This window comes from Saimiri boliviensis, chromosome 12, assembly GCF_048565385.1.
Source record: "Saimiri boliviensis isolate mSaiBol1 chromosome 12, mSaiBol1.pri, whole genome shotgun sequence".
Lineage (NCBI taxonomy): Eukaryota > Metazoa > Chordata > Mammalia > Primates > Cebidae > Saimiri > Saimiri boliviensis.
Window position 1 is genome coordinate 58,749,772 of NC_133460.1, and position 20,408 is coordinate 58,770,179.

A 20,408-nucleotide genomic window follows, 5' to 3' on the forward strand; every position below is an offset into this window, starting at 1 on the left:
ACATCAAGCATCTCTAGGGAAAGCCTCTCTATACTGAACTAGGATGACAAAAGGCCAAAGAAAGGCTGCCCACCACCCGCCAAAAACAAAGAGGAACAGATATGCTTTAGCAGATGGAAAATATCTTTGAAAGGCATGTGATAAATGCTGCAACACTTGAGGGGGAGGGATCAGCTGTTAGAAAACAGGCAAATGAATATCGTCAGAAAATTAGCTTCATGCTAAAAAATAATGGCTGTGAAATGTAAATTACATGTAAAATATAATTTAACAATAATTATTATTTTTCAATAAAGTGACAGACCATCCAGAGACTACGTATTGCATTTGGCTGGATAAACTAGCATAGGCTAGGAAAAAAAAGATGATCCAGAAGAAGTGCAGAAGTGCTCAGATTTCAGAACTGTTTCAGAGAAAGGATGAAGGAATATGTAATGAAGAGACACAGTGAAAACAACATATAACTCAGCAGCGAATAATATTTGGATAGTCATAATCATGTCAATATTACTGACTGAATTAAAAAGTGTGCTACAGTTGAAAGAAACAGAGGGAGAAAAATAAGGTCATGGTTAGCAAGGAAGATATGCTTTCACCTGCTGTGACAGAGGGTCAATAGTCCATACTGACAATTAACCGAGCTCTTCTATTTTTGTTATTTCATTAAAAATTAAACATTTAAAGTAGATCTTTATACCACAACCAACTATTAAAATTTAAATTGAGTGTCAGCAATCCTTAAAAGGTGGGCACACTAAGCTGAAGACTTTTCGGGATAAATTTGATAGGAAAGTAGAAGAGATTCAGAAATTCCATGAAACGAGGTCCATCCTATACCACTGGGTCCCCATTGTAATTTAAAGGAATCAAGAGAGACATACTTTTACATCAAACTATCAATTTCTCGACTTTTTGACTGTTTACTTACATAGTTTGTATCGCTGTTTTCTCCTATTTCTTGTGCTAAGAATGAAAGAAAAAAAAACGGTCACTTCTGACACAAACAATATAATAAAAGTAGTTGTTAACATCTTACTGACTACTCCTATGTGCAATCAGAGAAAATTCCATTTAAAAAATTAATTTCAACAATTTTTTTTTTTTTTTTTGTGAGACGGAGTTTCACTCTTGTTACCCAGGCTGGAGTGCAATGGCGCGATCTCGGCTCACCGCAACCTCCGCCCACTGGGTTCAAGCGGTTCTCCTGCCTTAGCCTCCTGAGTAGCTGGGATTACAGGCATGCGCCACCATGCCCAGCTAATTTTTTGTATTTTTAGTAGAGACGGGGTTTCACTATGTTGACCAGGATGGTCTCGATCTCTTGACCTTGTGATCCTCCCGCCTCGGCCTCCCAAAGTGCTGGGATTACAGGCTTGAGCTACCGTGCCCGACAATTTCAACAATTTATAATTTAAACTCTCTGGCATGATAAATCTCGTAAAGTAAAATGTAAAAACTTAGATTTTTGACATAGTTTACTTTCCGTTTTTATTACATACAAGTGAAATAATACTCATGCACAAAAGGGCACAAAAATTAGGCCAGATGAAACATTTAGGTAATAAATTTTTTTTTTTTTTTTTTAGGCAGAGTTTCGCTCTTGTTACCCAGGCTGGAGTGCAATGGCGCGATCTCGGCTCACCGCAACCTCCGTCTCCTGGGTTCAGGCAATTCTCCTGCCTCAGCCTCCTGAGTAGCTGGGATTACAGGCACGCGCCACCATGCCCAGCTATTTTTTTGTATTTTTGGTAGAGACGGGGTTTCACCATGTTGGCCTGGATGGTCTCGATCTCTTGACCTCGTGATCCACCCGCCTCGGCCTCCCAAAGTGCTGGGATTACAGGCTTGAGCCACCGCGCCCGGCCATAAAAAAATTTAATTGTTGCATATATGAGCCCTGATCCGTTAGTATTCTCCCATTCTGCATTTACACATAGCTTAATTACTGGAATCTAAGAGCTAACGGCTCTAAGAACTACTTCCTGGCCAGGCACCCATCTCTAGATGCACCAGAATCCCTGTAAGCCTCTCCAACCACAATCACTGGTCATCTACTAATATGTTGCTACAAACAAAACAAACAAAAACAGGGTCTTTACACAACTGAAAAGTAACCTATCTTAAATTTAATCTTTTGTTTGTTTGTTCTTTTTTGTTTTTTGATACGGAGGAGTCTCGCTCTGTCACCCAGGCTGGAGTGCAATGGTGTGACCTTGGCTTACTGCAACCTCCGCCTTCAGGGTTCAAACAATTCTCCTGCCTCAGCCTCTGAGTAACTGGGATTAGAAGCGCACCCCACCATGCCCAGCTAGTTTTTGTTTTAATAGAAGGGGTTTCAGCATTTTGGTCAGGCTGGTCTCAAACTCCTGACCTCATGATCCGCCCACCTCCACCTCCCGAAGTGCTGGGACTACAGGCATGAGCCACCACACCTGGCCAAATTTAAATCTTAAAATAAGTAGACAAACCTAATTTGGACATGGTGTCTGCAGCAAAAAAAAAAAAAAAAAAAAAAAAGCCAGACTAATAAAAGCTCCAAGAGGGACTTGGGCCATGCTTTATTTCCTATACTGCCTCCACCTTTAATGCTGGAAGGGCCTTGTAGGCAAACATTCCTATCACTGAAGTATGACGGACATGGAATCACTTTTCTTTTTTTGGCTTTCATGCTCTCCAGGTGTGAGAAGCCCATGTCTCTGGAAGGAACTGGGAAATACACCTCTGATATAGTTTGGATATGTCTCCCTCTCCAAATCTCATGTTAAAATGGAACCCTTATGAGAACAGGGCCTAGTGAGAAGTGTTTGGGTAATAGTGGAGCATTCCTTAAGAATGGCTTGGTGCCATTCCCATGGTAAGAAGCAAATTCTCATTCTGGTATTAAACCAATATGAGTTTTTCTTTTTGTTTGTTTATTTGCAGAAAAGTGATTTATTTAGAGAGAGAGAGAGAGAGAGAGAAACAGAGAAGAGAGAAAGCTTCCTCAAGAGAGAGTGTGTGGAAGCCTGACCCCAGAGGGGAAATCCAGGAGGGGAAAGAGACCTCCCACTGTGTCAGTGTCAGATAATATGAGTTTTTCTAAATACTTTTTATAATATATCTGATCAAACAAAATTTTTCACTCTTTTTCTTGGCGGAAAAAACAATGTTGTCTCACTATCTGTTTGGGATTTCCTTGCTTCACAAGGGTTGGACTCTAATGCCATATCTATACAGAGAGAAAAGAAAAAATATGTAATCACTTATAACAATTTATCAACTCATTTATTTGACAAGGAAGCCATTTCACTACCTCTACTTCTATTCTTACCCATTGGGAAAAGAGACAAAGAATTAAACATAAAGATAAATCTAAGTCTCCTCCATTACATAACAAATTGTGCTGATACAAAGATGGGAAAATGTATAAACAAAAAGTTGACATGTTTTCACTAGCATGATAACAACTAAAGGAAAGTATATCACATGTTAAAATAACACAAGTGAACATGTGAAAATTTTAAAAATTTAAACCAATATGAGTTTTGCTAAACACTTTCTATTATACACCTCATCAAACAAGAGTTTTCACTCTTTTTCTTGGTGGAAAAAAAACAATGTTGTCTCACCATCTGCTTGAGATTTCTTTGCTCCTGGATGACCAGAAGGGTCGGACTCCAAAGCCCTATCTATACAGAGAGAAAAGAAAAAAGATGTCATCATTATAACAATATATCAGCTCATTTATTCTACAAGGAGGCCATTTTAATACCTCTACTTTTATTCTTATCCATTGAAATGAACGTATAGACGAGGCGAGACAAGGTGGCACATGACTGTACTCCCAGCTACTCAGGAGGATGAGATAAGAAAATCCCTTGAACCCAAGTCAGGAATTTAGGCCAGCATGAGTAACATATTGAGATTCTTTTTTATTGAAAAAAAAAGAGAGGTAAATGTTTCCTTTGAGTTGTGTAAAATCAACTTTGCATAAAATAAATCAAGATGGCAATACATTTCAAAAGAGAGGCCTATTTTATAGACAAAATATAAGATGTATTCTGGAGTTTAAAAAATTTTTTAAAAGTAAATTCAGTATATTTGTCACTTCCATGTCATTCTGAAGACACAGAACCTTAGTTCCGTTGAGCAGCTGTCTTCCATAGTCATGTGAGATCTCTGTCTTCATTTCTTCATTAGGAATACATAAGGAGAACACACACAAGGCTTCTTTGTATTGGAAGGGGCCAAAAGAGACATACATGAACTGTACGGTAATCCTAAAGAATCGCAATAAAGAGCCTCTTTTGTTCTCTAATCCAACACCACCCATCTATGAACCGTTGTGTAAAATCACTCACAGGCTTTCCTTACACCAGCAACCAGAGTATAAGTTTACACAAGTATTTACACATTCTGTGTATAAAGGTATAATCAATTCACATATTTATTTATTCAAAATTCTTAAACGTCTTGAAGAGTGAGTATTGTACTCCAAGTTACAAAGTCACATTCATCATGAGTCTTAATTATTCTACCTCTGGAAAGAACTAAGAGCCCAACCAATGTTGTTTTTTTGTTTTTTGTTTTGTTTTGTTTTTTTTACTTTAAGTTCGGAGATACATGTGCAGAACGTGCAGCTTTGTTACATACGTATACAAGTGCCCTGGTGGTTTGCTGCACCTATAAATGCATCATCGAGGTTTTAAACCCCACATGCATTAGGTATTTGTCCTAATGTTCTCTGTCCCCTTACACTCCACCCCACAATGAACCCCCCCCCCAGTGTGTGATGTTCCCCTCCCTGTGTCCATTTGTTCTCCTTATTCAACTACCACTTATGAGAAAGAATATGTGGGGTTTGGTTTTTGTTCCTGTGTTAGTTTGCTGAGAATGATGGCTTCCAGCTTCTTAAGCTTTACTTTCTTATCTTTGAACAAGATGCTATTGTCAGGTGGGGGAAGGACAAAGGGAGAGCCATGGCAGCAAACACTCTCCACAGTTTTAACCTTCAATCTTCATGTTACATGTTAAAAGTCTACATTGACATTCCATGTCTTTTCAAAGTTTTGACCACGAACCAACTATACCTCTCTTTTAGAACAAGGAGGTAAATAAAGTCTGTTAAGTCACCAGAATAAATCTAGAGACACATTTTGTGTTAAAGTAAGAATTTTAAAGTCATCAGAGCCTCATAGGTAAACTCCTTTGGGGAAAAACAAACACCCATTTTTCTGCAGCCCTGGCCATGACATTTCATACCTTTCACAATTACTTTAAGCACCCTCCCATTTTCTTTCCTTTTGTGTTCAAATTACAGTAAAAAAAAAAATAAGCACCTATCAAGGTGACTTAAAGCAACCCATTAAGAATATCCTATCATCTCTCCCACGGCAACCTTCATTCTGATTTCAAAGAAGAAATCCCCAAATATTTCAGTATGAATTGTCCTGAGATTTAGCTACTTTAATGAAGGAAATAATTAGGCACTTACCTGGTTCCTTCACTTAGGTACCATCTGGATAGGTACAAAAAAAGAATGAGATGGGTACTGGAAAGTTGGGGTATTTGAGTTTTTATTGGAAAAAGGAAGAGAATATTCCAAAAAAGCCTCAACAAAATCCTACAGAATAATAAACAGAGCTACAGACAAGAAGAGCCATAAATAAATGGTCCCAGGTCAGCCTGAGAGAATGAGATGAGGGAGCAAGAACTGGGTGTTTGGGAAGGGAGGAGAAAAGAAATTGACTGGACTCCGTGGAGAAAGACTAAGCGGTGGAAAAAGGAACGCAAGGCAGAGCCAGCCTCTGTTTCTGACCAGCCCTGGAAAAGCTGGCTACAGGCAAAAAGGAGCCTGAGGTAGGGGATGACACCCAGGGCACCTTGAAGACACCAACACCCAGAGGGGTGGCCAGGGCAGATGGCAGTGTCACCTCCTTACCTTCAGGCATCTCCCTATCACCGATGTCGTGCACAGGACGGTCCTCACCAGCTTCGACAGTCAACTCGGCAGGTTCTACAGCAGCAGCCGTGGGTGCTGGGGCTGCCGTGTCCTCAGCTGCTGCCGTGTCCTCAGCTGCTGCCGTGTCCACAGCTTCTGTCGTGTCCTCAGCTGCTGCCGTGTCCTCAGCTGCTGCCGTGTCCACAGCTTCTGTCGTGTCCTCAGCTGCTGTCGGGTCCTCAGCTGCCGTGTCCACAGCTTCTGCCGTGTCCTCAGCCTCTGTCGTGTCCTCAGCTGCTGTCGTGTCCTCAGCCTCTGTCGTGTCCTCAGCTGCTGTCAGGTCCTCAGCTGCTGTCAGGTCCTCAGCTGCCAGGTCCTCAGCTGCTGTGTCCTCAGCTGCTGTCAGGTCCTCAGCTGCTGTGGTGTCCTCAGCTGCTGTGGTGTCCACAGTTGTTGTCGTGTCCTCAGCTGCTGCCGTGTCCTCAGCTGCTGCCGTGTCCTCAGCTGCTGCCTCACAGATTTTAGACTCAGGAGGACACCCTGACCCCTCATCCTGGTCCGACTCTTGGCAGACCTTGGGGCACACACAGCAGCTCAATATGTTCCCCATGGGGCGCCTCTACTCCTGTCTGCTGCCACCTGTGCCTCCGCTCACAGTGATGGCCAGGCACTCCTGCTGCCCTAGGCCGAGGCTATGCCGCACTTTCAGAGATGGTCTTGCCGGCGGCTCACCTGGCCACCCCACAGCCCGGCCCCAGCCGGGGCTCGGGCCAAGGCCCACACCCTGCTGCCTCTCCTGAGTTGACTTGTCTGGGAGGGTCAAAAACAGATGGCTAATTTAATAGGTTGGGAAACCCAACAAGCGCTGAGAGATACAACTACCTGAAGAGAGCACAAAAGGAGCTGCTCCTCCTTCTGCAGTCACTACAGACTGAAGCCCACTGGCCCAGGTGGAAGCCCAGGCACATGACTCACAATGCCCCGCCCCAAACCTCACAATGCCCCGCCCTGGCTGCTGCCCCTCCCCCGCTGCCTGGGCTACCCCATCCTGTGGCTTATGATGCCCCTGCTCTCCTGGCCCCTCCTTCAGTGCCAGTGGAACTAAGGTTGTCATTCATCACCCGCCAGCTTCCTGAGCTTTTTAGTCCTAAAAACAGGGCGGTTCATTACTGGAAGCCATCTTCCTCTAGGAGTTCTATACAAAGTGGCAGTTAGCAGAGTGGGTCCCATTAGCAACCAAGTTGAACTTTTATTTGTTGACTCAATGTAGATACACCTGAAATATTCCTCTCCTGTCCTCCAACGAGTGCTAGTTTTTGTCTGCAACTTGACCACAGCAATCCCTGGGGCCCTAGCTCTACTGTCACTGAAGAGTTACGGCTGTGTGTCTTGAATGACACCTTGGAACCCATCCTGCCTCCACCTTCTCCATAAAATAGAAACCTATCTTGTCCCCCTAAGCTCTAAAGTGCTGAAACATACCAACTTCCTTTTCTCCTCTGTTTCTTTCTTTGATGGCAGGGACTTTCAGATTTTCTCTCTTTTACTAACAAAGCCCTAAGCATGACTTTGTTATACAAAATCAAGAGCCATAAAGTGAGTTACCACAGTCCTAACTCAATAAAAATGAATACTGAACACCTAGCAAGCAGTATGTGCCTGATAGTGTTCCAAGTGGGCTATGCTCATTTAGCCCTCAGAAACAATCTCACCAGTTTTAGAGAAGACATTAAGATGGAGAAGGTAAGTTATCTCCCCAAGGTCACATGACTGCCCAGGCTGGGGCCAGTATTTGATCTCAGGTACTATGAATTCCCCAATTCCTCAAGCGTGATTATCAGAAAATAATTATTCAATTTTCACACTGTTATAAAGAAATACCTGAGGTTGGGGAATTTATAAAGGAAAGAAGTTTAATTGACTCACATTCCACATGGCTGTGGAGGCCTAAGAAAACCTACAATCACAGCAGAAGGGGAAGCAGTTACTTCTTACATGGCGGCAGGCCAAACAGTGTGAGCATGTGAAGAAGCACATGTCAAATATATATAAAGCAATCAGATCTCATGAGAACTCACTCACTATCACAAGAACAGCATGGGGGAAACTGCCCCCATGATCCAATTATCTCCCACCGGGTTCCTCCCACAACATGTGGGGATTATGAGAATTACAATTCAAGATGAGATTTGGGTGGGGACATGACCAAACCATATCAGAAAGTACAGGTAGAAGTCAAGCTTGGGGGGGAAGTGACATTATAGACTGACATATTTTATATATATATATATTTTTTTTTTATGTGAATTTTAAAATGCCTCCTGTTCATTCAGCATTGATGAAGTCCCTTCTACATGCCAGACACCGTATGTGTGAAACAGTCCCAATCTCAATGAGGGCAGGCAGATACACAAAGGCTTAAGAACTTCAGTTTTGTGAGACCACATTACTGAACAGTGTATGAACCTGAGATACAAACCCACCTCTATTTGGCCCCAGATTTGACGCTGGGGTAGTTTTAATTTTATTCTGAAAATCTGAGTCATTGAACCATACAAAGGTGAGGAGTCTCTGTCAGATGTGTGTGTAGTGGTCTGTATAATAAGGAAGGACTGAAGAAAGCAACAAGACCAATTAAAAGACTATCTAAAGGAAGACTGATGCTAAAGGCAGTGGCAGTGAAAAAAGTGGAGGAAAAATGTTGTGATTATTGGGGAGACAGAATAGGAAGTACTTGGTCATGAGATGTGAAAGCAGGGAAGTAGAGGGAAAAACAGGGCTGCTCGGGCTCTGCTGGGAAAAACTGGGTACAGAGTTGTACCTTTCTCCTGTCAGAGAATGTAGGAAGAGAAATCGCTAAGGAGGAAAAGACAGTATTTTACGCTCAGTGTCACATTAAAATGGAACTCTCTGGTCAAAGTTGACTATAAATCCCTGTAGGCTAAGTCCATTTGTGACATCCAAACATATGTCTTCAAAAATAGCACAAATACTAAATCCAACCATTAAGAGTAACTGGGGAAATTTCCTAAAATTTACATGCCAAGAATATCACCATTTTTTATTTATTACTTTCATGGAGTAACTCTGAATCTATGGTTACAGCAAATGAGGAATCTGACATAAAATAAAGCTAACATTTTAAATTTAAAATTCTATTGTCTTCAGAGAATAGAGAATGCAACTGAAGCCAGGGGCATGGAAGTGATTGACTTGAGAACTTGTGTATAGTAAGGAGAATTGGAAAGAAAGAAGACCTGGAGAATAGAGTGATTTACCCCGCATTAAGTATAGCTTGCAAAAGTGAGCACTGGGAGTCAAGAGACCTGCTTAGGAATCAGGAATGGCTGCTCCTGTGAGTCATTAGAAAGGAGATGATGTCCGATTTCATTTCTGTAACAGCAGCACCTAGCACAGTGCCTGGTCAATAGCTACTCAGTAAGTAATATCCCAATGCACAGAGTCAAATTTTGCTAGGAGGGCATGAAAGCTACAAATCAGCTATGGCAACTTAGTGATTGGGCTTGTGCATGTGTGAGAGTGAGCTACATGTCAGGCAGTGGGTAAAGCGGTGAACTGGAGGTGAGAAAACGACACAAACTAAGGGCTTTTCTTCCCAAGTATTTGGCTGAGAAGAGAGATGTAGCAGTAGTTAAATGGAGATATGTGCTACAGAAAGCCTTTTATTTCAAGATTCAACAAAAGCATGAGTAAACTTCTATGTTAAAGGGGAAGAGCCAACAGAGAAAACACATTTTTGAGGTTAAACGAGAAGGAAGAATGAATGCACTAGAGCCCCCAAAAGGCACAGATGCATGCAATCTGGATCAGGAAGAGATCAGCTTTGGAGTCCTACAAAAGCAAGAAGGGAGAGAGGGCCATGTGACTCCAGAGATATTTCTGGTAGAAGAAAGTTTTAGGAAGGTATCTTTTGATGACCTTTATATTAACAGACTTTTCAAAAATCAAAAACAAAAACAAAAACAAAAACAAATTTGATACACTAATAGCTTCCCTAAAAGTGGGTAACTCGAAATGCAATTTGAGCAAAAATCAGAGTTCAATTATAAATAAGCATATCCAGAAAGTGAAAGATGGGCTTAATTTTTCCCACAAACAGTTAAGAGAAATAACAACAACTTTAGGGAAAGAGGAAAAAATAATTAAGAAGAAAATTATATGCAATTGTAAAATGTATGAATATTTACGAACTCTAACATAAGTAATTACAAAAAGGACCAGAAGAAGCATTATTATAGGAAGCAAAAGGGTCATTTCAAAAACATGGGAGGAATGATTCCTCTTTAATTTAATTCCATTGAAAATATTTCAGTGTAGTTTGAGGACCAAAATAGGCGATAGGCTGAAATGCGAAAAACCACAGTGGAAGGAAAAAGAATTCAAGAAAGCTCAGTTTCAGTAACCAATATCAAGTACAATCCTCAGAACCTAGTGGCTACAATCTGCATGAATAGTGTCTGAAAACCTAGAAAGGACTTTAGATCCCATTTTGGATAATTCTTGTAGACTTGAGATGACATCTATTTAAAGTTACAAAATAGTTCCTGCACTTAACAACAGACACAATCAAAAAGATATCCATGACTTTAAAAACGGAAGAATTTTGAACTTTCTAAACAGGAAATTACTGGGAAGCATTGTTATAAAAACAGATTTTAAAACATTTTGATTTAATACAATATTGAAGTAAATTAAGAAAAACTCCTATCCGCCCATGACATTGGCAAGTCTGAGAGAGCAAAGAGAAACAAATTAAATCAGTGTGATTTGAATTAATCGGGAGTTTGATTCTGTGAAATGAACTCAGACCTTGTTTACTTATGACTCCAGAGTAAACCAATTAATACATCTATTCATTCAATACCCATTTAATACCTGAGCCCTCAGCAAACATGCTGTACATTGTGTTAAGTGCTGGGATATTGCTTGAACTAACTAATGTAAGGTTCTTAGTCTTGTGAAATTTGTCTTCCAGTAAGGGAGTTAACAGACCGTGTTGCCGATCACCCCTGCCTGCATTACATAGGATGACTACTCATCTCCAGCTACTGGATCTTCACTCCAGACTACTGTAATGAAAATGAGGGAGAAAAGAAGAAGGAAGGTTTTTTTAGAAGGTACTCATAGCACACTGCTTACAAATTATTGGCTTAAAATTTAGTGACACGGCCACACCTAACTGCAGGAGAGGTTCAAAAGACAGAATCCTATAGCTAGAGTAATACATACAGAAGAAACAATTGAATATGGAAAGGAAATAGCATGCTATTCCACAATTGCTAAAGAAAGATTAGAAAAGTTTCAGCTTAAATCACAAATAATCGCAATAAAATTTTACAACCCTCTGCAAGCATATATGAAAAACACACAAAAAGTTTGCAATGATCTTTTCTTTGTTGTTGTTTTTTTGAGATGGAGTTTCACTCTATCGCCCATGCTGGAGTGCAATGGCACTATCTTGGCTCACTGCAATCTCCACCTCCTGGGTTCAAGCGATTCTCCTGCCTCAACCTCCCCAGTAGCTGGGATTACAGGCATCTGCCACCACACCCAGCTAGTTCTGGTATTTTTAGTAGAGACAGGGTTCCACCATGTTGGTCAGGCTGGTCTCGAACTCTTGACCTCAGGTGATCCACCTGCCTTAGCCTCACAAAATTCTGGGATTACAGGCGTGAGCCACCGCGCCCGGCCTGCAATGATCTTTTCTTAAGCTAAGAGGACGGGAAAAATGAAAAAAATTAAATTATAAAATGAAACTTTGGTTTAGAGGTAAGAAACATTTTATGACAGCCAAGAGATCAGGACTGTACTGTATATTATGTGAATTGTTGTAGCATAACTTGACATTTTGTAAAAGTTGTTTTTCATGTGAATTTTTTTCAGGTGACTTACAAGGTCCCATCAGAAGTGAATAATAATCTTCCATATTCTTGAGAAATCTTAATGGTGTCATCTACAGTCTTCCATTGTTCAGTTTGGGTTCAGTAAACCTGGAAATCACGTTTGGGTATTGTCTCATCCAACTTCTGTTACCCCTTCCCCATTATAAGTTAGAGAGATCTTGTATATTTTTGCTCTAGCAATTAGTTCATCATGAATCCTGGAGTTCTTTGCTATTCCAGTCATTGGTCCTCCTTTGCCTCCTGTAAGCATAACAAATTCACCACCATTAACCCCTAAACCATATGTAATTTGTATATCTGATTTTACCTCATGAGCAAAAGTTCTATGTATATCCTGTAATTTTTGCCGAGTATAAAACTTATTTTCAGTAGAGACTGTATTTCTGCACTCATGTACCTATGTAACTTTCACTGTTATTGCTGGTTGGGCTTTCCAGGGGTCATCATAACCTCCTGGGTTCTCTGGAAGAGGTACATATTTTTCAGGATGACACTCTTAATATTTTGTTAGCTAAAATTCTTTATCTATCTAAATTGATTGATAGTTCCTAACATCTTGAGTAACAAGGCTGGTACTTTCTATTTTTCTTAACTCTGTGAGTTAACGTGACCAATGCCTGAGGTTGGGTAACCAGTCCAGTGCCAGATTCTGCCAGAACATTTTTCCTAATACATTTTTCTATTGCTTTCCATGGATCACTGGGTGTTAATATGAGTTCTGGAATTGCAATTTTAAAAACTGTTTTGTGAATGACTAGCAACATAGTTGCCAGAACATTTAATACATTTCTCTATTGCTTTCTTTGGGTCACTGGATGTTAATGTGGGTTCTGGAATTGCAATTTAAAAAACTGTTTTAAAATTGCAATTTTAAAAACTGAATGACTAGCAAATAGTAATTTACTCTAATTTTCAAATATAATTTGCAAGTGAAATGTGTAGGACTCCAATAAGGCATAATCACCTAGATCCTAAGTATGATGCCCTTGGAAGAGGCAAATAGTGACTTGAGCAAGTGCACTCATGTCTGCTTACACCAGTCACTTTTGAACTGCTCAATGGCAGGCAGGGGGAATGACCTCTGGTTGGCAGATGTCCACTCAGTATGACCCTGGATTAGACATATAGTTACCGTCTGTCAGGCCAGCCATGTGTTGTTGGACTATTCCTTGGAGATACACTAATCAGTGACTGTTAAAGTACCTGAGTCATTAGGTGCCTGTAGACAATGCCCACTGATACGAGCATTGGGTACAAGCTGCCTAGTTGTGCTGACACTGACTGAAGCTGTGAGGTTTCACAGTAACATGGCAGCCAATTATATATACTCAGATTTACATTTGTCAAGAGGTATTCATTCACATTATCAATTAGGCAATTATCATTCTACACACAGGCAGGAATAAAGTAAATAAAAAACCACAGTGATGGCTCAAGAGACCAATGTACCTCTAGAAGAATCCAGTGGGTCCAGAAGCCCTTTGGGTGCTGGTCAGATGCTCCTTTGGGGCAGAGATTATAGCAGCAGCCACCAGGTCTGGAGAAGTCCTTACAGTTCTCATGGACAAAGCTTCTGAACACATCTTAGACAAGATCTTGTCTCTGCTGGTTTTATGATCCTCTGCAGATGGGTCCATTCTCTTGTTCTCAGCCACCTTTCACTTCCTATCAGTTCACTTCAGGTCTCTCATGATCTCAGGCAGCAATAATTGTTATCACCTCAGCCCATTCATGTGTTCATCTCTTTGGGGATGAGGGGTCAACCCCTCACTGTAGACTTAATTATACTGGAGATGAGTGACTCCATTTTAAGACATGAGGATCACAAATTATCATCACATATCATCAGGGCAGAGAACAGCTACCACCTGGGCTGAAAGCAGATAACTCAATTTATTCTGAAAACATTCTGTCTTGATTATGGTGCTGGTTACTGTGAGGGACTTCCTTTTCTCCACCTGTTTTTTACAAAGTTTGAGTCTGGACTGCTAACATTCTACTGATTTCCAGGTGAAGGGACTGACTACACCATCCCGGCCTGTCGGAGCACTTGCCCCAGTACTTCCACTTTAAGAGTTTTCCACCTTATCCAGAACTACGGTCCATTAATTCCCCCATTTTCTCTCTCAGGAGAATGAACAACACATTTCACTTACATACCCACACACCTCTTCCCTCAAATACCAAACACAAGAACCCAATCTGTCTCTTTCCACCTATGCAATTCTAGACAGTCACTTTCTAATAACTGACTTAAGCTCCCTGACTTGCTGCTTGTCCTTTCTCTGGCAAAATCTCATCCCTGGATGAGCCCCATTTTATGTTGGCTCAGTGACAACACTCAGCTGAACCAGAAAAATATCAAAAAACGGTCACAGGTATCATCACAAATTCAAATTTCTTACACAACAAATTGGCCTTAAATTTTCCAAAAATCAATAAAAGGTTTCTGTCTCCAACGACATCTTTTCTATGTGCTTCTAATTTTTTGACCAATCTTTTCCATGTTCTTCCTTTATTCAACTTCTCTCTTCTGATATCTTGCCAAATCAGTTAAGGAGAAAAGATATCCCATTAGGTAATAGCCGATCATCTTCTCATCACCTAAGAAAATAATATGCACAGAATGCATACACCTCATCTTTCTCTCCCTCATCATGTTAGAAAAATCATCCCTCCTTTTCTCACAAGGCAAATCTGAGATAAAAGATTTAGATGGCCTGTAATTCTGGCAATTGGGGAGGCCAATGCAGGCAGATTATCTGAGCCCAGGACTTTGAAACAAGCCTAAGCAACTGAGGGAAACCCCACCTCTAAAACAAATACAGATAAATAATTAGCTGAGCATGGTGGTGTGGTGGCGCATGCCTGTAGTCCCAGCTACTGAAGGTGGGATGATCACCGGAGCCTGGAAGGTTGAGCCTGTAGTGAGCCATGATCATACCACTGCACTCGAGGCAGGGCAACAGATATTTTTAAAAGGGTCTTCTCTGTGAAAAAAATAATCAGATAAACAGGTGGCCATGAGGCTCAGGATGGCTCCCATGCAGTACACTCAGTTCCTCCTTAAACAAACCAAAACTTGACTCAGTGTAAATTAAAGGAAACTTAAGCTTAGCCAGTCAGAAACCATCAACTAACATCTACCTAGAAACTTTCCACTGTAATGATCCAAATGAGACCCCTGCACTTCACCAGATCAAGCATTTTCTTTTTCTTCTACATTCACAATGTAAGTCTTCCCCCACCCTCCGGAACCCTCTTTGTTGGAGCTCTGAGCTGCTTGTAGCCTGGGGCTGACTGGTTTTAAATTTCTGAATGCTCAAATCTACCTCCTAATGTTTCAGAGTGCCTAATCGTAATCTTTTAACAGCTCTCAAGGTTACATCATTCTTTCTAGATCCTCAAGTTCTCCTTCAGTGGACTGATTCTTCAGTATGTTAACATGCTCTCCTCTATCATCCTAAAGACTCTCCTAATATGGGCAGTTTCTTACAAAACTACACATACTCTTACTATGTGATCCAGCAGTTGTACTCCCTAGGTCTTTATTCAAATGACCAGAAAACTGATGTCCACACAAAAACCTGAACACAGATGTTTATAGCAGTTTCTAAAATAGCGACCAAAATGTAGGAAGAACTAAGTTGTCCTTCAGTAGCTTAACTGATAAATAACACTGTGGTATATTTAGAAAATGAAATACTAATCACTTCTAAAAAGAAATGAGGTATTGAGCCATCAGAAGACACTGAGGAATGTTAAATGCACATTACTAACTGAAAGAAGCCAATCTGGAAAGCTATCTGCTCTATGATTCCAAGAACACAACGTCCAGAAAAATGCAAAACTATGGAGACTGAAAAGATAAGTGGTTTGCAGTGGTTAGGAAAAGAGAGGATAAATAAATAGAGCACAAGATACTTACCATAGTGAAAATATACTGCAGGATATCGTAACAGCTATGATGATACATTCATTATACATATACTGATTATACATTTCTCCAAACCCTCAGAATGTGCGTCACCAAGGGTATCACTCTGGGTGGTGATGACATGTCAGTATAAGTTCATGACTATAGCAAATATTCTACTCTGGTAGAGGAGGTTGTTAGTGGAGTGACCCAGGAGTGCACAGGAACTGAGGGCACATGGGAACTTTGGGCTCTGTACTCCATTTTGCTGCACATTTGAAACTACTCTAATAAATGTCTATCCCATAGCCCTTTTCAGGTCTCCAACTGGTCTGAGCCAGTTCTATTAAAGCTCAAAAAACACTGGTTAATAAGCTAGATCTGACCCAACTGGCAAGAAAAGGCAGGAAAGACCCAGGCCAAGAAAGTATATTTCACATGCATATACAAGGAAACTGGAGGAAGCTTGGAGGCCCTTTAGCCTGTTCCTGAGCCCGTTGAAACTGCAGATGCAGGCACAGATGCCAGGGGCACCAATGTGAATCTGCCAACATCCAAGGTCACATGAACACTAATGTGCAGAATCTCCTCTGCAATTGGTAGCTAAGGATGTTAGGCCATGATAGGAGATGAACTGAGAATAGATTCTGTAGGCTTTTGCTGCCTCTTCCCAGCCCCAAGCATTTCACTCTCTGCTCATGCTACAGGCAGCAGGGAGGCTTCCTGTGAACATCATCCCCACAGCCTACAGTTGTGTCACTCTCAGCCTCTTACACTGTCCTATGGCAGTGTCAGTCAGGACATCCAACCCTGAAAACTCAAGGGACCACACATGGCCAACATCACGTCGGGGTGAACACACCCCCTCCTCTGATCTGCAGACAAATGTGTCCTACCTTCTGGCCCTCTGCCAGCAACTGGAGGCTATGGAAATTTCCAGACACACAACAGTCTTCTGAACTGCAGGCTGCTGCCCCATCCTATGGCAGAGTAGACCTTTTCTCCACTAGACTTGGCCTGTTATCCAGTTGAATGAAATGTCTTTTTAACACAGAAACTAGGGTTCTTTGGCCCTGACCCCATCACACGGTTTGCAGGTACACACCAGTCCTGAGTAAATATCACCGAATTGAGGCCTCAGGCCCTAGAGTGTGCACATTGGCTCTGCTTTCAGAAAACATCAAGGTACTGTTGGAAAGTCTGCAGACTTTATGCAGAAAAACAAAAATGAAAATAAAATAAGTAATGAACACACACACACACACACACACACACACACACACACACCCCCATAGTGACTAACAGGATCTCCCTCCAGCGCATTTGCAGAGAGGGGAGCAGAAAACATTCCAGGGGTCTTTCACAGCTACTTCCTTGAGCTCCTTTTCTGACCGTGCTCTCTAGACCTGTCTCAGCCCAAGCACCACCACCGTGATATGCAGGAGCTAGATTCCTTACCTGAAATTCAACATCAGGAAACAATCTCTTCTACTTAAAACTCATAGGAATATCCTGATTCAATGTCCTCATTGGCAGGGGTGAAGCTGGGGAGTTTCTTTAAAAAACTGAGGCCTCTGCCTACCACCAAGAGAAGCTGGAAGTTTCCATCTATGCCATGAAGTTCAAATCACTGGCCACTGCCCCAGTGTATGGCAGTGTATGGCAGATTAGACCATCTCTCCATCTCATACCATTAAAAGGACACAACCGGTCTTTATATGCCTCCCAATAAGAAAACACAACCACCTGGGAAGAAGTTTTGCTGAAAAATAAAAATCAAATTTAAATCCCATCCAACTGCTACATGTTTCATCCATCAGGTAAATACAATCATGTGGCTATTTAAATTCATCTTAAGATTAAATAAAATTTACAAATTAGTTCTCCCGTCTCACTAGCCACATTTAAAGTGCCCAGTAGCCACAACCCACACCTCGAATATATATTCCAGTCATCACAGAATTTCTATCAGTAATGCTCCGTACCCATTCACAGGAAATACAGGAGGGCCTGAGACACTGCAGAGGGATGCAAAGCAATCCACAAAATCCAGAACATGAGAAATTCTACAGACCAACGACTTGGTTTCTTAAATAAAATGTAATAAAAAAAAAGAAATGGGAAGGAAGATTGTTAACTAAAAATTTTAAAAGACAGACGGAAAGCCCATAATGAAAATCAGATAAAAGTAAACTACGATGCTTATGGAAGCATGTAAGAGGAAACCAGGAAAAAAAGAGTTGCCCCAAGAGGCTGGACCACACCTCCTTCCACAGGGAGGAAGAGGACCCTGGCTGGTGTCACAATCAAGCAGCAAAGCTTGATTTCCCAGCCTGAATGCTGAGTACAGGGGTATTCACCTTCTGGCAACCCATTAAGTTAAACAATTGTTTTTACATGGTTTTCTATATCTGTATTAAATTTCACCATTAAAAAATGGTTAAATGAAATCTCATAAAGAACATTAAGTGTTACCTGGAAAATTACAATAGGCACGATGAGAGCAATTGGGCCTCTGTGAGAAGTGACACCTAAGCCAAACTGAATTGACAAAAAAGAAGGCAGCCTTTGGAAGATCAGAAGATTCCAGAAGAGAATATAGAGAAAAGGGGTGATGCAATGGCTCACTCCTGTAATCCCAGCACTCTTGGGAGGGCAAGGCAGGAAGATCACTCTCGCCTAGAGTCTGAGACTAGCTCAACATGGTGAAACATTGTCTCTACAAAAAATGCAAAGAGCAGCCAGGCCTGGTGGCTCGTGCCTATAGTCCCAGCTACTCTGACGGCTGAGGTGGGAAGATCCCTTGAGCCCAGGGGGTCGAGGCTGCATTGGGCCGTACACTTGTGCCACTGCACTCCAGCCTGGAACGTAGAGCAAGACCATGACTCAAAAAAGAGAGAGAAAGAGAAAAGGCCTAAGAGGAGGGTAGGCTGTGTGGCATTTGAGTACTGAATGAATTCCAGTGTGACTACAAAATGGTGAGCTGCAGGAAGAACATTTACAGGCATCACAGATTTCTGGATGCTTACAAATAGCAGAAACTAAATGTTAACTCAGGGATGCTACGTATATCCTAGTGATAAGACACAAAATACATCAGATGTATAAAAATTTATGTGTGATGCTTCAAAATAAAGATTTGTGCTACTGTTCACACTGGAAGCTGAACCTGTCCTCCATGGGCTGTGCAATGGACTAACTAAACTCAGAATGTGTTATTGCTTAGAATGCATCAAGTGCCCACCACAGTATCTGGGAGGATGACCTGTCATCCTGTAAAAATAAGAAACCAACAACAGGTACGGAATACTGTCATCAGATAATCTTATTTTAGAATAACTCTCTAATAAATCAAACGTATTACCCAGCCTTACCTCCTCTAAATCCCAGTCATGGGGCAACTCCACAAGAAATCTGAAGCAGTCCAAAGAGTCAGCCTTGTGCTTACACGCTCTGTCAGGCTGGCTGACATGAAACAACCCTCCAAGCTCTTCTCAGGTATCATAATCTTCTTCATTATCTTGTGTCACTAAAGAGAACACCATGGCAGAAAAGTGAGAACAAAACCTACAGCCCTAGAGGACTCATTGTTTTCATCCAGTTAGGCCATGATTCTTCCAACTCAGGAACCAAGGGCCTCTGTCTGTGGTGGGTATGGCAATGGCCACATATGAGTCAGGCACTGAGAGGGCAGGTCAGCTACAGGTAAAGAGAGGCCAGGAAGCTACTGCTCTACATGTGTTGGGGCTCCTGCACTCCTGCAGGGTAGCAGCTAAGCAGTTGAGGAGGACTTAGAATTGAGGAGTCAAGGAAGGAAGGGACATTTAAAAGCAGAGCTTTCGATTATTAAAGAAGAGCTCTAAAGAGGGTTGAGCCTCTCATCACTGAGAGTACATAGACAAAAGCTGAACGAAAATCAGTACACAACAACCCTCCCAATTCAGTGTGCCGAGCCCAAGTGTCTCACCATGTGGCCGTGATCTCATCGTGCAGTAACCAGGGAACACAATGTAAAGTTCACCACTCTGTTTATTTTGGCATTAATTCTACCACAAAGAACATATAGGTATGTTTAACAAAGCGTAAAATCAGAGGACAAGGGCAAAAGGGAGAATCAAATGTGTTACACAGGGTTCTCATTCTCAGAAAGGAACAAATAAATACTTTTATGGGCAGAAATATTTTTCTGGCACTAAATTCTACGAAAAATTTCTCATGAATGACTTCTTAAAAGGGGACATGACATGATGTGATGGACACGACTTGCATCGAGTTTTACAGCAAACCCAGAAGTGTACTTCACAAGACCAATGTGTGGTCCTCGTAAGCTGATGATTAAAGACATCTGCCAAATAGGAAATGTGACGGCCAGCAATGATGGATGTCAACAATACCAGCCCAATACTCCAACCAATTCCCTATCTCCTTTTTAGAAAATAATCAGAGAAACTGAAACATTTCCAGCTTTGAACCAGAATTCTTTACCTGTCCCATAAATAAGCTTTTGGAGGTTTGGAGTTGCTTGTTGCTGCCTCAGAAAGGCCTCAGCTGCCTTTCTGGAAAGGTCTTCCTTCAACGTGAGGGCATCTGAAATGACAAATGCCAACCTCCAGTTAGACTTGTTTACGTGTTTCCCCTCCCCCGAGAT

At 41.5% G+C, this 20,408-nt stretch overlaps 1 protein-coding gene across 10 annotated transcripts in view; it reads right to left on the reverse strand.

Moving 5' to 3' along the window:
- LOC101027507 (cyclin-Y-like protein 2) overlaps nucleotides 1-20,408 on the reverse strand; it is a 60,493-nt gene that overhangs the window by 26,522 nt on the left and 13,563 nt on the right. For 5 of the 10 annotated variants that reach the window (XR_012512861.1, XR_012512858.1, XR_012512860.1 and 2 more), the window contains 3 exons: nucleotides 20,246-20,347; nucleotides 13,294-19,289; nucleotides 6,946-12,084 (listed from right to left, as the gene is read on the reverse strand). Coding sequence is in view for 1 of the 10 variants with exons in the window: in XM_074382473.1 (XP_074238574.1) it covers nucleotides 929-963; nucleotides 3,609-3,668; nucleotides 5,921-6,530 (705 nt within the window). In the remaining 9 variants the exon portion in view is untranslated. Of the gene's footprint in view, nucleotides 1-928; nucleotides 964-3,608; nucleotides 3,669-5,920; nucleotides 6,898-6,945; nucleotides 12,085-13,293; nucleotides 19,290-20,245; nucleotides 20,348-20,408 lie in introns of those variants that run through there. The other 5 variants (XR_012512864.1, XR_012512862.1, XR_012512859.1 and 2 more) reach the window with 5 other exon arrangements.